General features: G+C 44.6%; 1 protein-coding gene across 5 annotated transcripts in view; it reads right to left on the bottom strand.

Annotated features, from left to right (window-relative positions):
- The window catches only part of LOC147008234 (uncharacterized), a 43,675-nt gene that overhangs the window by 19,396 nt on the left and 4,100 nt on the right, over positions 1-20,179 (bottom strand). For 2 of the 5 annotated variants that reach the window (XM_085865222.1, XM_085865218.1), the window contains exons 2-3: positions 5,168-5,367; positions 4,785-4,916 (exon numbers count right to left, since the gene is read on the bottom strand). In XM_085865222.1, coding sequence (XP_085721348.1) covers positions 4,785-4,916; positions 5,168-5,303 — 268 coding nt within the window. In that variant the 5' untranslated portion in view covers positions 5,304-5,367. Of the gene's footprint in view, positions 1-4,784; positions 4,917-5,167; positions 5,368-7,330; positions 7,414-8,209; positions 16,440-20,179 lie in introns of those variants that run through there. The other 3 variants (XM_085865219.1, XM_085865221.1, XM_085865220.1) reach the window with 3 other exon arrangements.

A 20,179-nucleotide genomic window follows, 5' to 3' on the forward strand; every position in this document is an offset into this window, starting at 1 on the left:
ATTGAGCTCAGGGCATCCAAATTCCTTTGATCCTCCTTGAATTGTCTCCGAAACTTTCTCCCTCGTTTCTCTCCCTGGTTAATCCCTCCTCCGGTATGACAGACATGAGCCTCGTTCTGGTGGAGGAGTTGTTCTCTTCATCAAAGACTCGATTCCTCACTCTCCACGCACTGCCCTCACTCCCCCCACACCCCCCAGGAATACTTTTGACTACGGCTTCCCCTCCACTCCCACCTCATGTATATATGTGTGTTGTTCCATCCACCAAACAGTGATGACTCCATTTTCACCTCACTCTCCAAAAACATGGACCAACTTCTACCCACTCATCCCAACTCTCTCTTCCTCATATGTGGTGACTTCAACTGCCATCATGACGGTTGGGTGTGGGTACCTCCATCACCTGCCATGATACTTCAGCAAAAGACTTCTGCGACTCATTGGGACTGACTTAATTGGTCAACTTCCCGACCGGGATCTCAACCAATGGGTCTCCATCTCTTCTGGATCTGATTTCGACCAATTTCCCTCAAAATATCTGTTGTTCTTCCTCCGCTCAAATCGGTTCATCTGATCACGTGCTTGTCAATGTTCTGTGGTTCTCTCATAACAGCCAGACATCTCGCTCTACTTCCTCTCCTGTTGCAGTCAACATGTGGCCCTAAATGGAGTTCTCTCATCCCCTCTTCCTGTCCAGGCTGGAGTTCCTCAAGGCAGCGTTTTGGGCCCTGTTCTTTTTCTGGTTTTCATCAATGATCTCTCCGACTCTCTAGAAAATCCTCCTTATCTCTCTGCTGATGACTCCATCCTCTGAAGTACCATCTGTCATCCCTCAGACCGGCAAGCAGCAGCTTCCTCGCTCTCTGCAGATCTCGATAAAAATCACAAACTGGTCCAACACGTGGAACATGTCTTTCAATCCTGACATATCTCACACTCAGACGATGGCTCTCAAAAAGGACCGTTTGGAACCCCCGCGCCAATCTACTTTCTCAACAATCATCTTGAAGAAGTCCTTTCACTCAAGCATCTGTGTCTCACAATCTGCCATAATCTTTCCAGGGAAAGCCACATTTCCAAACTGGCCTCCAAAGCCAGTCGCCGACTGGGCATTCTCCGTTGTTCAAAGTCCTTCCTCGGCCCACCTGGGCTCCTGACCACATGCAAAGCTATCGTCCGCAGCCTGATGGAGCACTGCTCTCCTCTCTGGGCTGGTGCTCCCGCCTCTCACCTTTCTCGGCTTCACGCTGTGGAAACCAAGGCATTTAGGATCATTGGCATCTCCCACGGTGAGGCTGAATATCTGGGACTCTCACTCTCTCACCGCAGGCAGGTCAGTGGTCTTTCTGTCTTCTACTGTCTCTTCTCCGGTCTCGCCGTCTCGCTTGATCGACGATTTGTCCCCGCCATATTTCCGCAGGGTGCTCAAAGTCTGCCAACAACCCCCTTCTGAAAAAAAAAACTGCCAAAACCAAGAATCACTGCTCACCTTCACTCTTTCATTCCTCTTTTTCCTGCCTTTGGAACAAACTCCCACACTCTCTTCAATCCCACTCTTCCCTCCAGGTATTCAAAACAGCTGTTCATCACCACCTCTTATCTTCCCTCATCCAAAACCACGATCTTTTCTACCCCCGTTAATCCACCCCAAGCCCCCTCCTTCAAATTCCCTGCTTTCCTTCTTGAAAGTCCCTGTAGTGTCCATCTTCTCTACCCAGTGTTCCCCGCCCCATCCCTCACCCTACCACAGATCTCCCAATGTCTCTGTTCCCCATTGTTTTGTCTTTTCCCTCTCCTTCCCCCCTTGTTGTGCATTGTGTGTTTTATATCATACGAGCCTCGACAATGTGTTCAGAAAAAAACTTCATTGGAGTCCACCTGTGGCCAATTCAAATGATTGGACATGATTTCGAAAAAGAAACACACCTTTCTTGATAAAGTCCCACAGTTGACAGTGCAGGACAGAGGAGAAACTCTTCCATAAGTCGAAGGAACTGTCCATATAACTCCGAGATAAAATTGTGAGGAGGCACAGATCTGGGGAAGGGTATGAAATCAATTTCTGGTGTTGAAAGGCCCCAAGAGCACAGTGAGCTCTATCATCAGGAAATGGAAGGAATATTAACTACATAGTATACTGTCGGAGTGGTGATCCGTCCAGGAATTGTCCCCAATAGCCAAGGAAACTGCTTAAGCAGCACCAATGCTCTGCACAGAGTAAGGTCCCAATCTCCTCCTCCTTGAGGAGAACCTGCTTCAGAGTGCAAAAGACCTTTGACTGCTGCAAAGATTTACGTTCCAACGGCACAATTACCCCAAGTATACAGCCAAAGCAACACTGCAACACAACAAAGTATTGACTTAGACTCTTAGAGTGTTGAACACACATTGACGAAAGACATTTCAGTTTTTCAGTTTTCATTAATTTGCAAAAATTACAAAAATATGTTTTCTCTTTGACATTATGGGGTATTTTGTGGTGATCAGGGACAAAACATTTAAATTTAATCCATTTTGAAGTCAGGCTGGAACACAACAAAATGTGAAAAGTCGAGGGGTGTGAATACTTGATGAAGGCATTGTAGGTTTCACCCATAAAACACCACAAAGGGCACATTGGTGTCTTTATTTTCTTTCTGCCATGACATCCAATGGGTGGGTAACTGGTGCACCCGCTTTGGTGCTTTGAGGTGGAGACGGAACACTGTTGTTTTTGTCCTTTATAACATCCTTAAAAACAGTAAGGTTCCTGTTTGGAATGATTTTCAATTTTGTTTCAATTTTGCAGGCAGAATAAAACTATTATCTTACTCCACTCTGTGCATGTGCGATCGGGACGGATTCATCGCCAAAGTACTGATAAACTACAGGTTTGTTTTCCGATTAATGTTCAAAATATAACTTTCAACTGAAATAGAGTTGTTCCTCGAACATAAACTGATGTTTGTCGACAGATTGACGGACAGACAAAGTGAACAAACTGCTTAACTCCACCTTTCGCTTCGTACGTGTGTGGCAACAAAAAAACAAAATAAAAAAATCATTGATCTTTCTACGTGTGTTTCACCAGTCGAAGTACCCGTCGCTTCCCTGACGGATATAATCAAACGACGGCACGTTGTCCTTACAAACATTCTGCTTCATTCACTCCATCATTTTCCCGGGGTCATCTTCCCTCTGCTTGGAAGTCAGCTGACATCATCTTCATGAACCATCCTTGCTGCTTCCATCTACATATGGCGTGAGCAAAAAATCACCTCCGCTTCGCCGCGAAGCTCATTGTTGTTTGCTTTGGTTTGAACCTCCGCTTGAAATGAGTGAAATGAAACATTCCCCTTCCCTCGTGCTGCCTTCTGCTCCCCTCAAGCTGCCTTCCCATCCCGTTGTGCCACCTCCCTCTCCCTCAACAGCAATCAATTACCAGATCACGGCAGGAGAGCCAAAAGGTACGCATGATCGCTCTCAGGTGTCTCGCCTGGGTTTGAATCCCGACCGAGCTATAAAGTGTCATCCTGGTGTTTCACAGACGGTGATTCATAAATGATGGGTGTTAAACTCAGCGTCACATCTGCCTGGATCCCCCCTCCTCTCCCCCACCACACTTTCCACCCTCCCCTTCCCCTCTCCCTCTCTCACCCCTATCCCTCTCTATCCCACCCCTATCCCTTTCTCTCATCCCTATCCCTCTTCCTCACCCCTTTTGGTCTCTCTCCGATCCCAACCCTCTCTCGCCTCACCCTCTCTCTGCTTACCCGATCCTTCTTTCTCCAACCGCTCTTCCTCCTTTATCCTTCCCCTCCCAACTCTCTCCCTCTTGCCCTCTCACCTCCCTCCTCTCCTCGATCCTTCCCAACCCTCCTTTCCCTCGTCCCCTCCCTCTTCTCCCTCTTCACCTACCTCCTCTCCCTCTTCCCTTGAATATTCCCATCAGCGAAGCGACAGGTCGTATTTGCTGGTAAACAAGTAAACAAACACGAATTAAGCTTTAAATTTTACATTTTCACACTTTCCTCAATTAAAAGAGGTTATGATTGACTGTAAATTATTTAATTAGTCAGGTGGTGATGAGAATTCAGGTCCCTGACCCGAAGTGATGGCTAATGTTGTTAAACGTGTCCTTTATGATCCATCCATGAAGACCACACTCTGTACACAGAGAGAGCATCAGTGCTGCAACAGCAGTTACCTGGGTTATTGGACACAATCCTGGACAGGTGACCACTCTGACACAGGATACTCAAACGGCTCAATCCTCCCAGCAAGCTGGTATCACTTTGCTCACCTCAGGATGACAAGCTGAGTCAACCCCACCTGGTATTAATTCAACAGCAAAGTGGGATTTGAACTCAGGACCCAAGTAAGCCCACCACCCCAACCATTAAACCAACACGAGGTATACCTTAATGATATTTTACCAAAACAGATAAACAGAGTCGGTACAAACACACCTATCCCGTGACAATGGTTTCATAACAGTTCTTACAACAGATCAAAGGTCGAGGTCACAGCTTCAGTTCAAAATTTTGTGAAAAATGATTTTGGGTCAAACTTTGACCTTGAACTTGTGACTTCCATCCATCGAGCAGAATTAATTAGTTTCCTGGTAAACTCTCACCAACTCTGCTTTACAAACAACCGACTGGTTTAGTGGTAACTAAGTTCACCCTTCACAGCTTTAAATATCATATTGAACATAATTTGGCCTTAAATAAGGTTGTTACATGACGAGCTATAAAGTCCCAACCTGGTGATGCACAGGGAATGTGTTGCATCAGTGAGCATACCTTCCTCTGAAAGCAAAGGTAAGTCTCTTGTCTTCTCATCCAGTGATTCCTCGACGACGTTAAAGATGCCACTGCAGTCCTTATGAACAGGCCATTGTGTGCCGGTGCAGAGGCCCATCATCACAAGTAAATCTTCATATGATTTGTTGTAAACGAGATTAAAGAGGAATCGAATGATGAATGAAGTGATGAGGTATAAAATGATGTCATACATGTACAAGAGGGAGGGTAACATGTCATGGATGGGATTTCCATTCACAATTCAATTCCGGCTCCGCTCCAGACATCGTGACATTCACTAAATCAATGAGTTCCTGTGTTAGTACACAGCACGGATCAGCACGGGAAACACAAGTTCTCGGTACGGAGTGAACGTAACGTACCGGGTCTGGACTCCTTGTCCTCGGGTGAACCGACCATGGACCCGCGGTCTTCCGGAGAACCTCCCGGACCGACCACGTATCCTCCATCGGAGCCGCTCGTGGATCCCGGGGTGTTCGCTCTGAGATCTCGGGTCATGATGGACCGCACGTCGTGTCGTGTGAAGGACGGTACGCTGTGGTAACCGAGTGAAGAGCGCGAGCTGTTTGGGGAAAAAACGAATAGGGAGATCGCGGTGTCTGATTGGTTCCCGCCACATCACGTGTCCATGATTTAAAATAAATACAAAGATTGAACGTTTCGTTTTAACGGATTATTTGTGTTTCAGATTGTGTTGTGAAAGTGGAAAATCGAGTCCGAGTTTGTCGATGATCATTTCTTCGACACAAATCAACGTTCTTTATATTCTGTTTTTGTATTTATCGACAATCTTCCCTCAATAACGGAGTTATATGTGGGTATGTGGGAATGTTGGTATGTGGGAATGTTGGTATGTGGATATGTAGATGGGTATGTATGTGGGAATGTATCATCCACTCCTCCGGGAGGATTTGACCGAGGAAGGTGAAACTTTCAGGGATTAATGAGGGAACCCCGACATTGTGTCTGTGCAAGTTCCGATTGATTCCATCAAGTTTTGAGGAAAAAGATAATTCAGGACCCTTCGGGACCCCCATTCATGATGACAGGAGGAAAACCACGGGGTAACCTTCAGGGGTCAAATTACGGTCACGTGTGTGTCCGAGTGGTGCTCAGGTTTCTAACACCAGACGACGGTCTCCTTGGGTTAACCTGAGGCTGTCCCTTCGGGTGAGTGCCTGGAATGTCCTTTCCATAAGAGAGGATGATCACCTGTCTCTGTTATCATCTGAGCTCAAGCGTTTAACCCGAACACCTTTCGCTTCGTGTGCTTGTGGCAACAAAAAAATAAAATAATAAATAATTGATCTTTCCACGTGTTTTCCACCAGGAGAGGAACCCGTCTCCTCCCTGACGGATTTAATCAAATAACAGCACGTTGTACTCACAAACATCCTGCTCTATTCACTCTATCATTTTCCCGGGGTCATCTTCCCTCTGATTGGAAGTCAGCTGACATCATCTTCATTAACCATCCTTACTGAACAATGTTCAGGGGCCACTAGCTTGCGATGGACCCACGTCGGTCTGCAGTCACTTCGATATCGATAAATACAATTGTTTTTTTGAATGAAACTTTTCATTCACATCACAGCAGGAAAGCCGAGAGGTTCGCATGCTCGCTCTCAGCAATGCAGCCTGGGTTCGAGTCCCGACCCAGCTATAAACTGTCACCCCGGAGTTTCACAGTCAGGGTGATTCATCAATGTGTGTGTGTGTGTGTGTGTGTGTGTGTGTGTGTGTGTGTGTGTGTGTGTGTGTGTGTGTGTGTGTGTGTGTGTGTGTGTGTGTGTGTGTGTGTGTGTGTGTGTGTGTGCGCACGCTGTTAAACTGGACGTCACATCTACCGGAGTTTCCTCCCCCCTCTGCGCTCTCCCACCCTCCTCTCTCCATGTTCAGTGGACTGGAGCATGTATGAATCAGATTCGGAGTGAGTCGACCGGAGAGGTCCCGGGTTCCAAACCCCTTTTTCCCCCGGGGCTTCTGGGTTCCAACCCCCGTTTTTCCCCGGGGCTTCAAACCCCTTTTTCCCCTGGGGGTCCCGCGTTCCAAACCCCTTTGTTTTTATTGTGTATACCTTGTCGAGGCTCATATGAGAGTCAACACACAACACACAGCAAAGGGGGGGGGGGATGAGACAAGAGGGTGGGAGTGGGAAAGACAAAACAGTGGGGAACACAGACATTAGATTTGTGGAAGGAGGAAGGATGGGGCGGGGAACAGAGACGTAAGGAGATCTGTGGAAGGATTGGGTGGAGAACATGGGGAATACAAGATGGACATTACAGGGACTTTCAGGAAGGAAAGCAGGGAATTTGAAGGAGGTGGGCTTGGGTGGATTAAAGGGGGTAGAAAAGATCGAGGATTTGGATGGGGAATGATAAGAGGTGGTGGTGAACAGCTGTTTTGAAGGCCTGGGGGGAAGAAAGGGATTGAATAAAGTGAGGGAGTTTATTTCAAAGGAGGTGAAAAAAAGGAATGAAAGAGTGAAGATGAGCAGTGATTCGTGATTTTGGTAGTTTTACCAGAGGGGGTTGTTGGCGGACCTTGAGCGCCCTTCGGAAATGTGGTGGGGACAAATCGCAGAGAGAGCAGGGGTGGGGCGAAGCTGTAGAGGAGACGGTAAAAGACAGAAAGACCACCACCAGCCTGCGGTGAGAGAGTGAGAGGCCCAAAGACTCAGACTCATCGCGGGAGATGCCAATGATCCGAAATGCCTTGGTTTGCACAGCGTGAAGCCGAGAAAGGTGGGAGGCTGGAGCACCAGCCCAGAGGGGAGAGCAGTACTCCATCAGGCTGCGGACGAAAGTTTTGTAAGTGGTCAGGAGCTCAGGTGGGCCGAGGAAGGACTTCGCACAATGGAAGATACCCAGTTAAGTCGGCGACTGGCTTTGGAGGCGATGCTTGAAATGTGGCTTTCCCAGGAAAGGTCATGGCAGAGAGTGAGACCCAGAAGCTTGAAAGAAAGGACTTCTTCCAGAGGATGGTTGAGAAAGTGGATGGGGTTTTTTTTTTTTTTAATAAACGGTCCTTTCGGAGAGACATAGTGAGAGTGTGAGATTTGTCCGGATTGAAAGACATGTTCCACGTGTTGGACCAGTTTGTGATTTTTCCCAGATCTGCAGTGAACAAAGAAGCTGCTGCTTGCCGGTCTGAGGGATGACAGATGGTACGGCAGAGGGTGGAGTCATCAGCAAATAAATAAAGAGGATTTTCCAGAGTCGGAGAGATCATTGATGAAAACCAGCAAAAGAACAGTGCCCAGAACACTACCTTGAGGTACTCTCGCCTGGACAGGAAGAGGGGACGAAAGAACTCCATTTTGGGCCACACATTGACTGCGACAGGAGAGGAAGTCTGTGAGCCATGAGTGGAGATGGACTTGGATTCCAGAGGAAGAGAGTTTTGTGAGCAGGGTATTTTGCCACACTGTGGCAAAAGCACACCATATGTCTGGATATGGCTCTGATTTAATATCTGGCATTCAGGACCTCCATCCATTGTTGGGAGTGCAGAAGCAGCATATGCAGGGGAGAGTGACCTGGTATGAAACCAAATTGAAGATCGGAAATCAAGCCATTGCAGAAGAGGAAGGATTTAATATCTGAAGTGATGATGGATTCCATAAGCTTGCTGATGATTGGCAGAAGGCAATCAGAATCAGAAGGAACAGAGGAGCAGGTTTTTCCGACATGTGGGCTGATGCCGTCTGGACCGGTTGCAGAATCTGAGTCGAGGTTTGACAGCAAGCTCTCCACCTTCTCAGGAGAAAAGGGACAGTTGGGTGCGACTGGGTCAGGTGAGTAGAGAAAGCGATGGGTTTGGAAAACAAGATTTCGATGCAAACACCGAGTTTAGGCATTCAGCCTTTTCATGTGTGGTATCAGCAGGGCGGCCATTTGAAGTAAGGGAGGGGATGGAGGGGGAACATACACCAGAAACAGATTTGATTCGACGCCACCAGGATTTGCAGGAGGGAGGGAGGTTTGAAAGTTCAGACTTGAGCTTATAAAGATGTTGTTTTCTGGCTCTTCTGAGGGAAGATACAGACTTGTTCCGAGCTTTATGGAAGGAACTGAGATTAACCTCAGTTGGGTTTGCTTTCCATGAGGCAAAGGCAAGTTGTTTCAGGACAACTGCCTCGCCACAAGCTTCAGTGAACCATGGGCAGGAGGAAGGGTAGGACAAATGAAGACGAGAGGGGATTAATCTTTGCATGAGGGAGAGCAAGTTTCTTTGAAAGAATTCCCAGGATGAGTTGATGTTGGAGAAAGTAGCGCTAGGAGACCAGTCTATAAGTTTGATGGCTACTTGGAGACCCTGCCAGTCAGCCTGAGTGAAATGCCAGGCTCGACGGCGGTGAGGTGGTTCTCTGATAATAGCCAGAGAGATGTCCACTTTGATAAGGGTTGATAACATATGTAAAGTTTCCATGATTTTCGTTGAGTGGTTTCAGAAAAAAAAATGATTTTCAGATTTTCCCTTTCAATCAATATGGCTACAATACCATGTAACGTGTGACGACAATACCAACAATAAAAACATTCTCCATCGGGAGTTCCTCCTTTGTTTACAATTTTGCATCGATTAGACTAGCAGAAACAGAGAAAACTATTTTTAAAGTGAAAATATGTGGACACCTTGACAGACAGACACAAACGCACACAGACACATTGGACAAATACAACAGTTCAGAAAGGAAAGAGAAAGACCACTGGTGTGAGAGTAAGAGAACCATAGACTCAGCTTCATCGCTGGAGATTCCAATGATTGTGATGGACTTGGTTTCTATGGCATCAAGAAGTGCAAGGTGAGGGAGGGGTGCTAAAATTTAATGAATCACTTCTACTTTTCACATTATGATGTCATTGTTTGTGGAAAATCATTTATAAAATTACATAAAAACGTATGACAGAGAAGTATAGTCAGGAGGCCCAATGCAGAATAGTGTACGACCCTGCTGATTCCGTGTTAGAATAGTGCAACAGGTGTAAATTGACTGTCCAGACACACAGAAACGTGAATCAACTTGTTGCCAACTCTGGATATGGATAGTATGGCCGCCATGACAATTTACAAAATGGTCGCCATTAAATACACTTTTCGTCATATTTCAGCCGCAAATTGACATGAAATTACAAAATTAGGGTCGATTTCGATGTTTTTGAGCATGCCTGAGCTGATGGGAGTATAGAAAAAAACATTGCTCCATCCATTTTCTAAAAATAATTTGACTTGTTTTTCACTATATTATTTTTAAAGAAATGTTCAGGCTCGAATTAGAATGTCTGATTATACAAACCACAATCAATGAATTTTACAACTTTGCTATAAAATGAACCTAAACTACATAACTGTGTGTTTTTCTGTTACCCAGGACTAACTGAAAAATGAAAGCCGCAAGATTTCTCACAGGGGGTTCAAGGGATCGAGAAGAAGAAGAGCATGTAGACTGGAATAAATGCTTTATTTGCCAGGACAGTTCAAAAACTAGCAAGTCAACGCCACTTCGAAAGACTACAATCGTTGGTGTGAAAACTGTAGCTGAATGTTGCAAAGAAAGAGAGAAATATAATGACGCTAAATATGTTGACTCATTCTCAAGAATCAGAAAATATTCTGTACCGGAGCACGTCGAAAAGATTCAATGGCACAAATTCTGCTATAGTGACTTTACTCACGCACAAAAAATAGACAGACTGAAGTCAAGGATTCAGCCACAATCAGTGACTTACGCAGAAGAGATACCCACAACATCAGGTTCCTCGGAGAAATACCATGTCCCAAAGTCACTAAGATCCGCGCACAGCGCTATGGATTGGTCAAAATGCGCTTTCTGCCAGACTGACATTCCTGGAAAAGCTGGTGTCCTGACAAATGTTGAATTTGATCACACATCATCCAGGATGCTTAGTTTGGCCCAATTTGACCCCACCATGCGTCACAGGTTTGCAGGTGTTTCAGACTTGATGGCAGCTGAAGGTAAATATCACCTCAAGTGTTATGTTTCTTTTCGCAGAAAGTATAAAAAGGAGAGTGGAGAGAAAAACCAGTCTCCTGAAAGCATCTGTTTCAGAAATGTGATGAACCAGCTTGAGAAAGAGCTGCAGAAGGGACATGTGTTTACCCTGAAAAACATCTGGAAACACTACAGCATGCTGTTATTGAATGATTTTGGAATTGAGGCTGGAGCCTACAAAAGCTACAATTTCAAGCAGAAAGTGGAGGTTCACTTTGGTAGTGACAAGGTGACATTCGTGCAGCCATTGGATGTCACAAAACCCCTCATAGTTGCGTCCTCATAGTAGTACATGAGATGCCGAACATCTATCGTGCTGGGAAAGAAAAACGAAGACCAAACAATCAAATCAAGCTGAGAAGTACAAACACCAAACAAGCACCAAAATTGGGAATCCCATGGAAAATCCTGAACACCACAACGACGACTACGACTATATCTACCACTACTACTCGTCTGCATGCCCAGGTAAGGGGTGCAGTGATACCCTTTTTTAGATTGATCCTTTTTCATGTCGTTCCCTTGGGACAGGGGGATCGTGAGGTTCGGCCAGACATTTTGGAATTATTTTGCCCGAGGTACCGAAGATTGCTCGCAAAATCGCGAAGACCCACATGATAATCATTCCCGATTTGAATGAAGTGAAATTCCTGAATTCCCACACAAAACCTTTTCATGAAGTCAGAAAGACAATAAAACATCAAATAGAAATCTCCATCTCATTTTGGATCAAAGAATTATGCTGTGCTGTTTGTTGTAATGATATAATTTATTATTATATAATAATATTATATTATTTGAAATTATGACGTCATAATGACACAGGCGATCCCTCAAGACATTTCCTTTCGATGTTTTGTGATTCCTCTTTCAAGATTTCAAACCCGTCCAGATCCTTGTTCTGCTCTTTTTCTTCTCATAAATTGCTTTGGATAAAGTGGCAGTTCTAGTTGTTCTAGTTTTTATCCCCCGCCGCGTGGCGGAAGGGGGACATTGTTGTCACCCGGGTCGTCCGTCTATCCGGCTGGCTGGGGGTCAACATTTATAGCTGTGAGTGCGATAACTCATAAACTTTTCGCCATATCGATTTGAAATATGAGTCACACATGTACCACCTGAAAAGGAAGAACCCTATTGATTTTGGGCGTGGCCGGATCCAAGATGGCCGACTGGGGCGGCCATCTTGAAAAAAATGTTTTTTGTAATAAATGGAAAACCGCTTATCTGATTTCAATTCTTTTTCAATGGCGGGGGATTCCCCATCTCTGATGGGTATATTTAATATTGTCACAGAATCACTCCCGTTGCTCTGATTAACTGGTGCAATGTCAGCGCTCTTTAACTTCCAGATAAGTTTTTCAGATCAAGGAATCACATTTGGTTCGTGCTCGCAAGAGTTCTCTGAGACTGGGATATTGATGTTTTTGCACATGTGTCAGTGGATTGCTCTCGACACCTTGTTGTGCCTTTGTGTGTGCAGGTGTTCTGTCATGAGGTTTTCACATCCCGAGAGAAGGTGATGATGTTTTCTGTTTCTACCTTACAGAATCTGCACCTATCCTGATTGACTCTGTCCGGCCATCTTCTTAAAGTGTCCTTGGTGTTGGGTATTTACAGTGCCGAAAGAAAGTCCACACCGCCTTTCAAAATTTTCACCTTTTGTTGCCTTCCAGCCAGGAATTAAATGACATGAAATCAGACTTTTTTCCCCTTTATTTACCCACCATCACCCACAACCTTCAAATGAAAAACAAATTCTCCAAATTTCAGAAAATTAATTAAAAATACTAAACAAGAATATCTTGGTTGGATAAGTGTCCACCCCCCTGAGTTAATACTTGGTGGAACACCTTTGACAGCAATTATAGCTGTGAGTGTTGGGATTGGTCTCTACCAACACATTGATGAGGCAATATTTGCCCATTCTTCCATACAAAACTGTTCAAGCTCAGTCAAGCTGCGTGGGGAGCGTTGATGGACAGCAATCTTCAAGTCATGTCACAGATTTTTGATTGGATTTAGGTCGGGGGTCTAACTGGGCAACTCAAGGATATCTTTTTGTTCCGCAGCGACTCCAGTGTGGCTTTGGTTGTGTGCTTCGGGTCGTCGTCATGCTGAAAGGTGAATTTCTGTCCCAATTTCAGTTTTCTTGCAGAAGGCAGCAGGATTTCCTCTCGAATTTTCTGTGTTTTGCTCCATCCATTTTCCAGTCTATCCTGACACCTCACACCCTCACGATGTCTCTCCGAAAGGACCATCTGGAACCCCCCTCCATCTATTTTCTCAACAATCGTCTTCAAGAAGTCCTTTCATTCAAGCTTCTGGGTCTTACGATCTGACATGATCTTTACTAGGAAAGCCACATTTCCAAGCTGGCCTCCGAAGTCAATTGTCAACCTGGCATCCTCTATTGTGCGAAATCCTTCCTTGGCATACCTGAGATTCAAACCATTTACCAAGCTTTCATCCGAAGTCTGATGGATCTCTGCTCCCACGTCCGGGGTGGTGCTCATGCTTCACACGGAGCTCGACTTCACGCTGTTGAAACCAAGCCTTTTTGGATCATTGGAAACTCCCTGATCATTGGGATCTCAAGCTGAGTCGTTGGATCTCTCACTCTCTCACTTAGCTCGACTTCACGCTGTTGAAACCAGGCCTTTTTGGATCAATGGAAACTCCCTGATCATTGGGATTTCAAGATGAGTCGTTTGATCTCTCACGCTCTCACCGGAGGCAGGTCGGTGTTCTTTCTGTCTTCCACCATCTCCTCCCTGGCCTCCCCCCTCTGTCTGTGATCTGTACCCCTGATATTTCTTCAGGGAGCTTAAGGTCTGCCAAAACTCCCCTTCTTGTAAAAATGTCAAAATCAAGAATCACAGCTCACTTTCACTCTTTCATTCCTCTTTTTTCCTGCCTCTGGAATAAACTCACACTCTCCTCTCTGCAGGTCTTCAAAGCAGCTGTTCACTTCCATCTAATATCTTCCCCCATCCAAAATCTTGATATTACTACCCCCGTTGATCCACCCCAAACCCACCTCCTTCAACTTCTCTGTTTTCCTTCCTGGCAGTCCCTGAAGTACCATCCTTTTTACCCCATCCCATCCCTCTCCCTTCCACAGATATCCTCTTCTCTTTTTCCCCACTATTTTGTGCTTCCCTCTCCCTCCCTTCTTGTCTCCTGCCTTGTGATATGTTTCTGTGTATTTGTTCTCACTCAAGCCTCGACTTTGTACACAAAAAATATAAAAAGTGCCCCAGTCCCTGATGATGAGAAACATCCCCAGAACATGATGCTGCCACCACCAGGCTTCACAGTTGGCATGGTGTCCTTTGGCTGATGTGCTTTGTTGGGTTTGCAGCAAATATAGCGTTTTGCATTTTTCCATAAGTTCCATCAGACCACAAAACTTTTTTTTCACATGGCTTTGGAATCTCTCGAGTGTTTTTTTTTGTGCACATCAAACAGGACTCAAGGTGGGCTTTTTTGTGTCTTGGCTTCCTTCCTGCTACCTGACCGGAGAGCCAAGACTTGTGGAGTGCTTGGGATATTGTTGTCACATGCACACCAGTAATCAGTCCTTGCCATGAAGCCCTGTCGCTCTTTCAAAGTTGCCATTGGACTCTTGGTGGCCTCTGATCAGTCTCCTTGCTTGGTCATCCAGTTTGGAGGGACCGCCTGATCTCGGCAAGGTGTTGGTGGTACCATACGCTTTCCATTTCTCAATAATGACGATCTTGACTGTGCTCTAAGGAATATTCAACTCCTTTGAAATATTTTTTATAGCCATCTCTTGATCTGTGCCTTTCCACAACTTTATCCCGAAGGTCTTTTGAAAGCTCTTCGGTTCTCATGGTTGAGCATTTGCTGTGAAATGCACGACCCAGCAGTGGAATCCCACAGGAACGGCTGATTTTATTGTGACATCATCAGAATCACAACAATTTAAGCAGGTGGAGGTCAATTAACCTGGGGTGTGATTTTGAAGGTGATTGGTTCCACCTGAGCTCGTTTACAATCGCGATTATAATGGGGGTGGACACTTATCCAACCAAGATATTCCAGTTTTGTGTTTTTAATTAATTTTCTCAAATTTGAAGAATTTGTTTTTTCATTTGGAAGTTGTGGGTTCCAATGTGTAAATAACGGTGTAAAAGTCTGATTTAATGTATTCAATTCCAGATTATACGGCATCAAAAGGTGAAAATTTTGAAACAGGGTGTAGACTTTCTGAAGACATGGTACTCTGACTCGTTCTCCATCCCTCGTTACCATGACATCTTCCAAGACACTGCAAAGTGCCTTCTTTGTCTCTCCCCAACTCTTTCCAGATCATTTCACAATCTTCCTGCTCTTTTGTCGTTCTCCCAGTTGTCGGTGTATATTTATTGATGTGTCTTTTTGTATTTTTCATTTCTCTTCTTTGCAATCGATGGCGCTGGATTTGCTGTTATTTCCATCCCATGTGTGGCATCATATACTCGCACCTGTTCCTGGAATTTTTTTGCTTTGACTTTGATGTATTCTTTGATGTCGAGATGCAGATGATGGATGATTAAACGCTTTGTTGCACACAGAACAACTGAAGTGTTTCTCTCCGGTGTGTATTCTTTGATGTCTATGTAAGTTTGATGACTGATTAAACGCTTTGTTACACAAGAAACAATTGAAGCGTTTCTCTCCGGTGTGTATTCTTTGATGTGCAGAAAGATTTGATGAATGATTAAATGTTTTGTTGCACACAGAACAATTGTAAGGTTTCTCTCCAGTGTGTAATCTTTGATGTCCAGATAAAGTTGATGGATGAGTGAAGGCCTTGTTGCACACAGAACACTTGTAGGGTTTCTCTCGGGTGTGTATTCTTTGATGGCCAGATAAAGTTGATGGATGATAAAAGGCTTTGTTACACAAAGAACAATTGAAGGGTTTCTTTCCAGTGTGTATTCTTTGATGTTTATAAAAGTTAGATAAATGATTGAACACTTTGTTACACACAGAACAATTATAAGGTTTCTCTCTGGTGTGTATTCTTTGATGTATCAATGCAGTTGATGAATGATTAAACGCTTTGTTGCACACAGAGCACTTGTAAGGATTCTCTTCAGTGTGTATTCTTTGATGTGTATTCAAGTGTGATGACTGATTAAATGCTTTGTTGCAAACAGAACACTTGTGAGGTTTCTCCCCCGAATGTATTTTTTGATGACGATATAAATTTGATGAAGAACAAAAAGCCTTCCGGCATTGTGAACACTTGTAGGATTTCTCACCGGTGTGCAACGTTTGATGCGTCAACAGATATGAAGAAGAAGCAAATCCCTTCTCACACACAGTGCACCTGTATGACGTCTCACCTGTGCATATTTCAACACATCCTTTTAAACACGATGAGGAGGTGAAGTCTTTGTTGGAAACAGCAAAATTGTTTGTCGTCTCACTTATTTGGCTCTTCTGTTGCAAGACATTGATACACTTGTCGTAGTTGTTGTTTGTAGACACACACCTACACTTGTCAACATCCTGACAAAAAGTCTCTGTCAAGTGATGATCGAAAGAAACTTCTTTGTCCAATGACGAGGAACAGTTGACACTTGAAGACTTTTCAAATTTTTTCTCTGCAAATTAACAATGGAGCAAAAACATCAATAAATCACTTTTTACAACTTGAGCAGCACTCGTAGAGCACAAAGTCTCACCCTGCATGTTCATTCTGAACAAAATTACCATGATTAACTGATCACCCCACTATTATGGCCACTACTATCATGGCCCACATGCTCGTACCATCCATGCACCCGATTATATCACATTGTTTCTTGGAATGGGTTATGAACGTCAAAAAATTAATTATTCACTCACGTCTTGTCATAGATCAGGTAAATGAAGTTTCAAATTTTTGAGAGAAGGATTTCAATTAAACCAATCATGGCTGGAAGAAGACCACTGATGACGTCGTCATTAACACACTATACACCCCATGGGGAGTTGATAACATATGCAAAGATTCAATTATTTTCGTTGAGTGGTTTCAGAAAAATTATATTCAAATTTTCCCTTTAATTCAATATGGCTGCCACACCATGTGACATATGACGACAATGTTAACAATAAAAACATTCTCCTCTTGTGTTTAAAATTTTGCATCGATCGGACAAGCGGAAACAGAGAAATCAACTTTTAAAGTGAAAATATGAAGATGTGGACACATAGACAGACAGACACAAACGCACACAGACACACTGAACACACTGGACAAATACAACAGTTCAGGAAAGGAAAGAGAAACCCAAAACTGAAAAAGAGAATTCAAAATGTAAAAAACAAAAATAAAATTGGAGGCAAAAACCTCTAGTGCTTGGGTGTTGAAAACAAACTCAATCTGGCAATGATAGCAAGAAAGATAAAAAAAAATTATAAATAAAAACCACCACTGTATGAGGAAGCAAACAACAGGAGAAAACAAAAACAGAATGCGTGAACTCCCCCTAAAAAAGAAAATTTGGCGAAACATTCTGGGAAGGAATTCATGGAGATCGAAAGGAACATAACAAGGAAGCAGAATGTATCGTGGACTTGGAAAAGAAGAAGCACCATGAAGGAAAAGCAAATGTCCCCAGGTATTATTGATGAAGAAATAAATAACTAAAAACAACTTCAAACTAGCGGGGGAGCACTCGGAAGAGTGCAAAACCTCCGCCACCAATCCTGCTGGGTCACTTAAGTGAACCTGATATCCTATTCATTGTCGGTCAAAACGGATCAGACTCCACTGAACCACGATTGAATAAACTAAACCAGATCGACGCGCATGTGGAAATGCCCAAAAAAAAATCGAAATTTTTATGAAAAAAAAAGGTGCAAAATTTTTTTTTCTCTGACAAATTTTTTTTGGGGGTTGGAAACACTTAAAACATGAAGAAATGCAAAAAAAAATTCAAATATTTTTCAAATAAAATGAAATATTTTTGAAAAAAAGTTGCAAATTTTTTTTTCTCTCTCAAAATATTTTTTTTTGGTTGGAAATCACTGAAAACATGTAGAAATGAAAAAACAAAAATTCAAATATTTTTTCATAATGGCCGCCATTGCGGCCATATTGGACTTTGGCCCAAGTCCAAAATCTAATGGCATGATCCTTGGACCATATCTAACCCCCCCACCAAGTTTCGTCGAAATCCGTCCAGGAGTTTTTCCGCAATACTGTTCAGAAAAAAACAAACAAACAAATAAACCAATGTCACCCGCAGGGTGACCTGTATCTTGCCAAAAGGTGACCACGTGTGACTTCTTTAAGGTCACACTGAGGTGAACAGAGCTGCTATCCACCAGGAGCGACTCCTTGAGGAATATCTGCCTACAAGAGATTCCGATGAGAATCGTTCTACAGAGTAACCATGAAAAATATGCGTTTGCCTCATAATGTCACCAAATGACGTCATAATGTCTCAAGCTTGACAAATCTAGAAAGCACTCATCGAGGTGTTCAATTTGAGGTACTACACGATATGGTTCCTAAAACTTGAAAATTTGACCTTGGGGTCAAATGTGTTTGACCTGAGGCGCTAACCATGAAGGTCGAGGCCAATCGCCACCAAAAATTAATCAGCTGAGCGCCAGACCATGAACTATATTCCCATGAAGTTTGAAGACGATCCGATCAAAATTACTCAAAAAATAAGGGTTTCGTCGACTCCCCTGATTTGTGACAAAGTGACCTTGACCTTTGACCTTGGCCTTCAACATTTTATGCGCTGAAAGGGACCTCTATAGGACTCTGATATGGGAAGTTACAAAAATTTCCAATGATAACTGTGCTCTGCAGAATTTTTTATATGTGATTACAGACAAAATAAATAAATAAATAAGTAAAAAAACATACAAGCTGACGAACATAGTGTTACGGCTGTGGAAATTCGCATTACACCATGAAGGGCCCGTAGGTGAGATATCTCTAAGTACATGTGTAGTTAGCCCCAAATCCGTTGTCTGGAGGGAATTTATGTGATTCATTCGGGCTGCGACGCTTTGAGATAGCCGTTTTTCTGTTCTATCTTTATTTTGAACCAACCACGTCTAAACCGCCATCACACAAAAACCACCTTAACCACCACGCCAGCCATCGTCACCAACTAGAACCACGCTCCAACCCTCAGACAACAACAACAACAACGCCAACAGCCACGACCTTCACCTTCACAACTCAATCCCGCAAACATCGCATCACCGTCATTCCCAAACGGCACCATAACCATCAAACCACCACCGATAAATCCTCCACCACCCTCACCTCTCTCCTTCTACGGCCATTCCTGCACCACCTGTGAACACTGAGCGTCGGGCTGTCTTGGGCTCGTTTGGCGATATGCACCAAGCCGCGAGTGCAAATAGCGGCCTTTCCGAGGAAAACTCGGATCACAAACGCTACATGCCCACTTTCCTCCGTCCAATTAGCAAGCGCGGAGCGGCTTGGCCCCGCATCCAGGCGCGTCTGTGTGAAATCCATATATGCAAATTCTGGGATCAGGGGAGGTTCACGCCCACTTTTCCTCCGTCCAATTGGCGAGCGTGGCTCCGTCCCCGAGGTCATCCTGATCCGGATATTTGCATATTGTTTTCTCCTGCCGGCCTATAAAACGGCGAGCGCAAGGCGAATCGTAGCAGAGTGTGGCAGTAGCAGTGTGTGTCGGCAGGGCAGAGTGAGTCGAGTCATCGGTGTGGCAGCGAGTTGGGTTCTGCAGTCGGCTGAGGAGAGTTGCGGGAAGAGGCAAAGGAGCTCGGGTCCGAGGCGAGAAGGACGGCGGTCGGCGACGAGGTCGCGGTGTGAGATCGCTCGTCGCGGGAACCAAGCCAGCCAGCCATTCTCCTCCCCCAGGGCATCAACAATTCCCCCTTTCCCCCGCGCTGAGATAGTGCAAAAAGGGGGCCCCGTTCCCACCCCACTCAAAACGTCGTGCCAACGAAACTCGCCAAGGAGCACGGAGTCGGGGCACAGCCACGTGGCCACATCTGCGGCTCGTCCGCCAACGCGTCACGAGGACGCGGGTAGGACCCCCCCGGTCTCGCGGACCTGGCCGCTCCTTCAGGTCACGCGCGCATATTGGCCTACAGGCCCGTCTGCCCCCTTGTCTCTGAGGGTGGCTTCTTTCCTTTGCTTTTGAGTAAATGTGTGTTGGCGCTGTCTGTAAAGTAGAACTGTATAAGTGTTGCCGTGTGTACGCGTATTCGGTAGTAACTCTGCGACATTGTTTCTTTTGTTTTAACTGCTATATGTGCATTTTGACTGTTTGGCTGTATATGTGTGCTTTCCGTGTGTCGCGTAATAAATGTGCATTGTGTGAACTGTTTTCCCGTTTCG

This window comes from Eptatretus burgeri, chromosome 20, assembly GCF_056783735.1.
Source record: "Eptatretus burgeri isolate ZD-2024b chromosome 20, Ebu_testis_v1, whole genome shotgun sequence".
In the NCBI taxonomy this organism is placed as follows: Eukaryota; Metazoa; Chordata; class Myxini; order Myxiniformes; family Myxinidae; genus Eptatretus; species Eptatretus burgeri.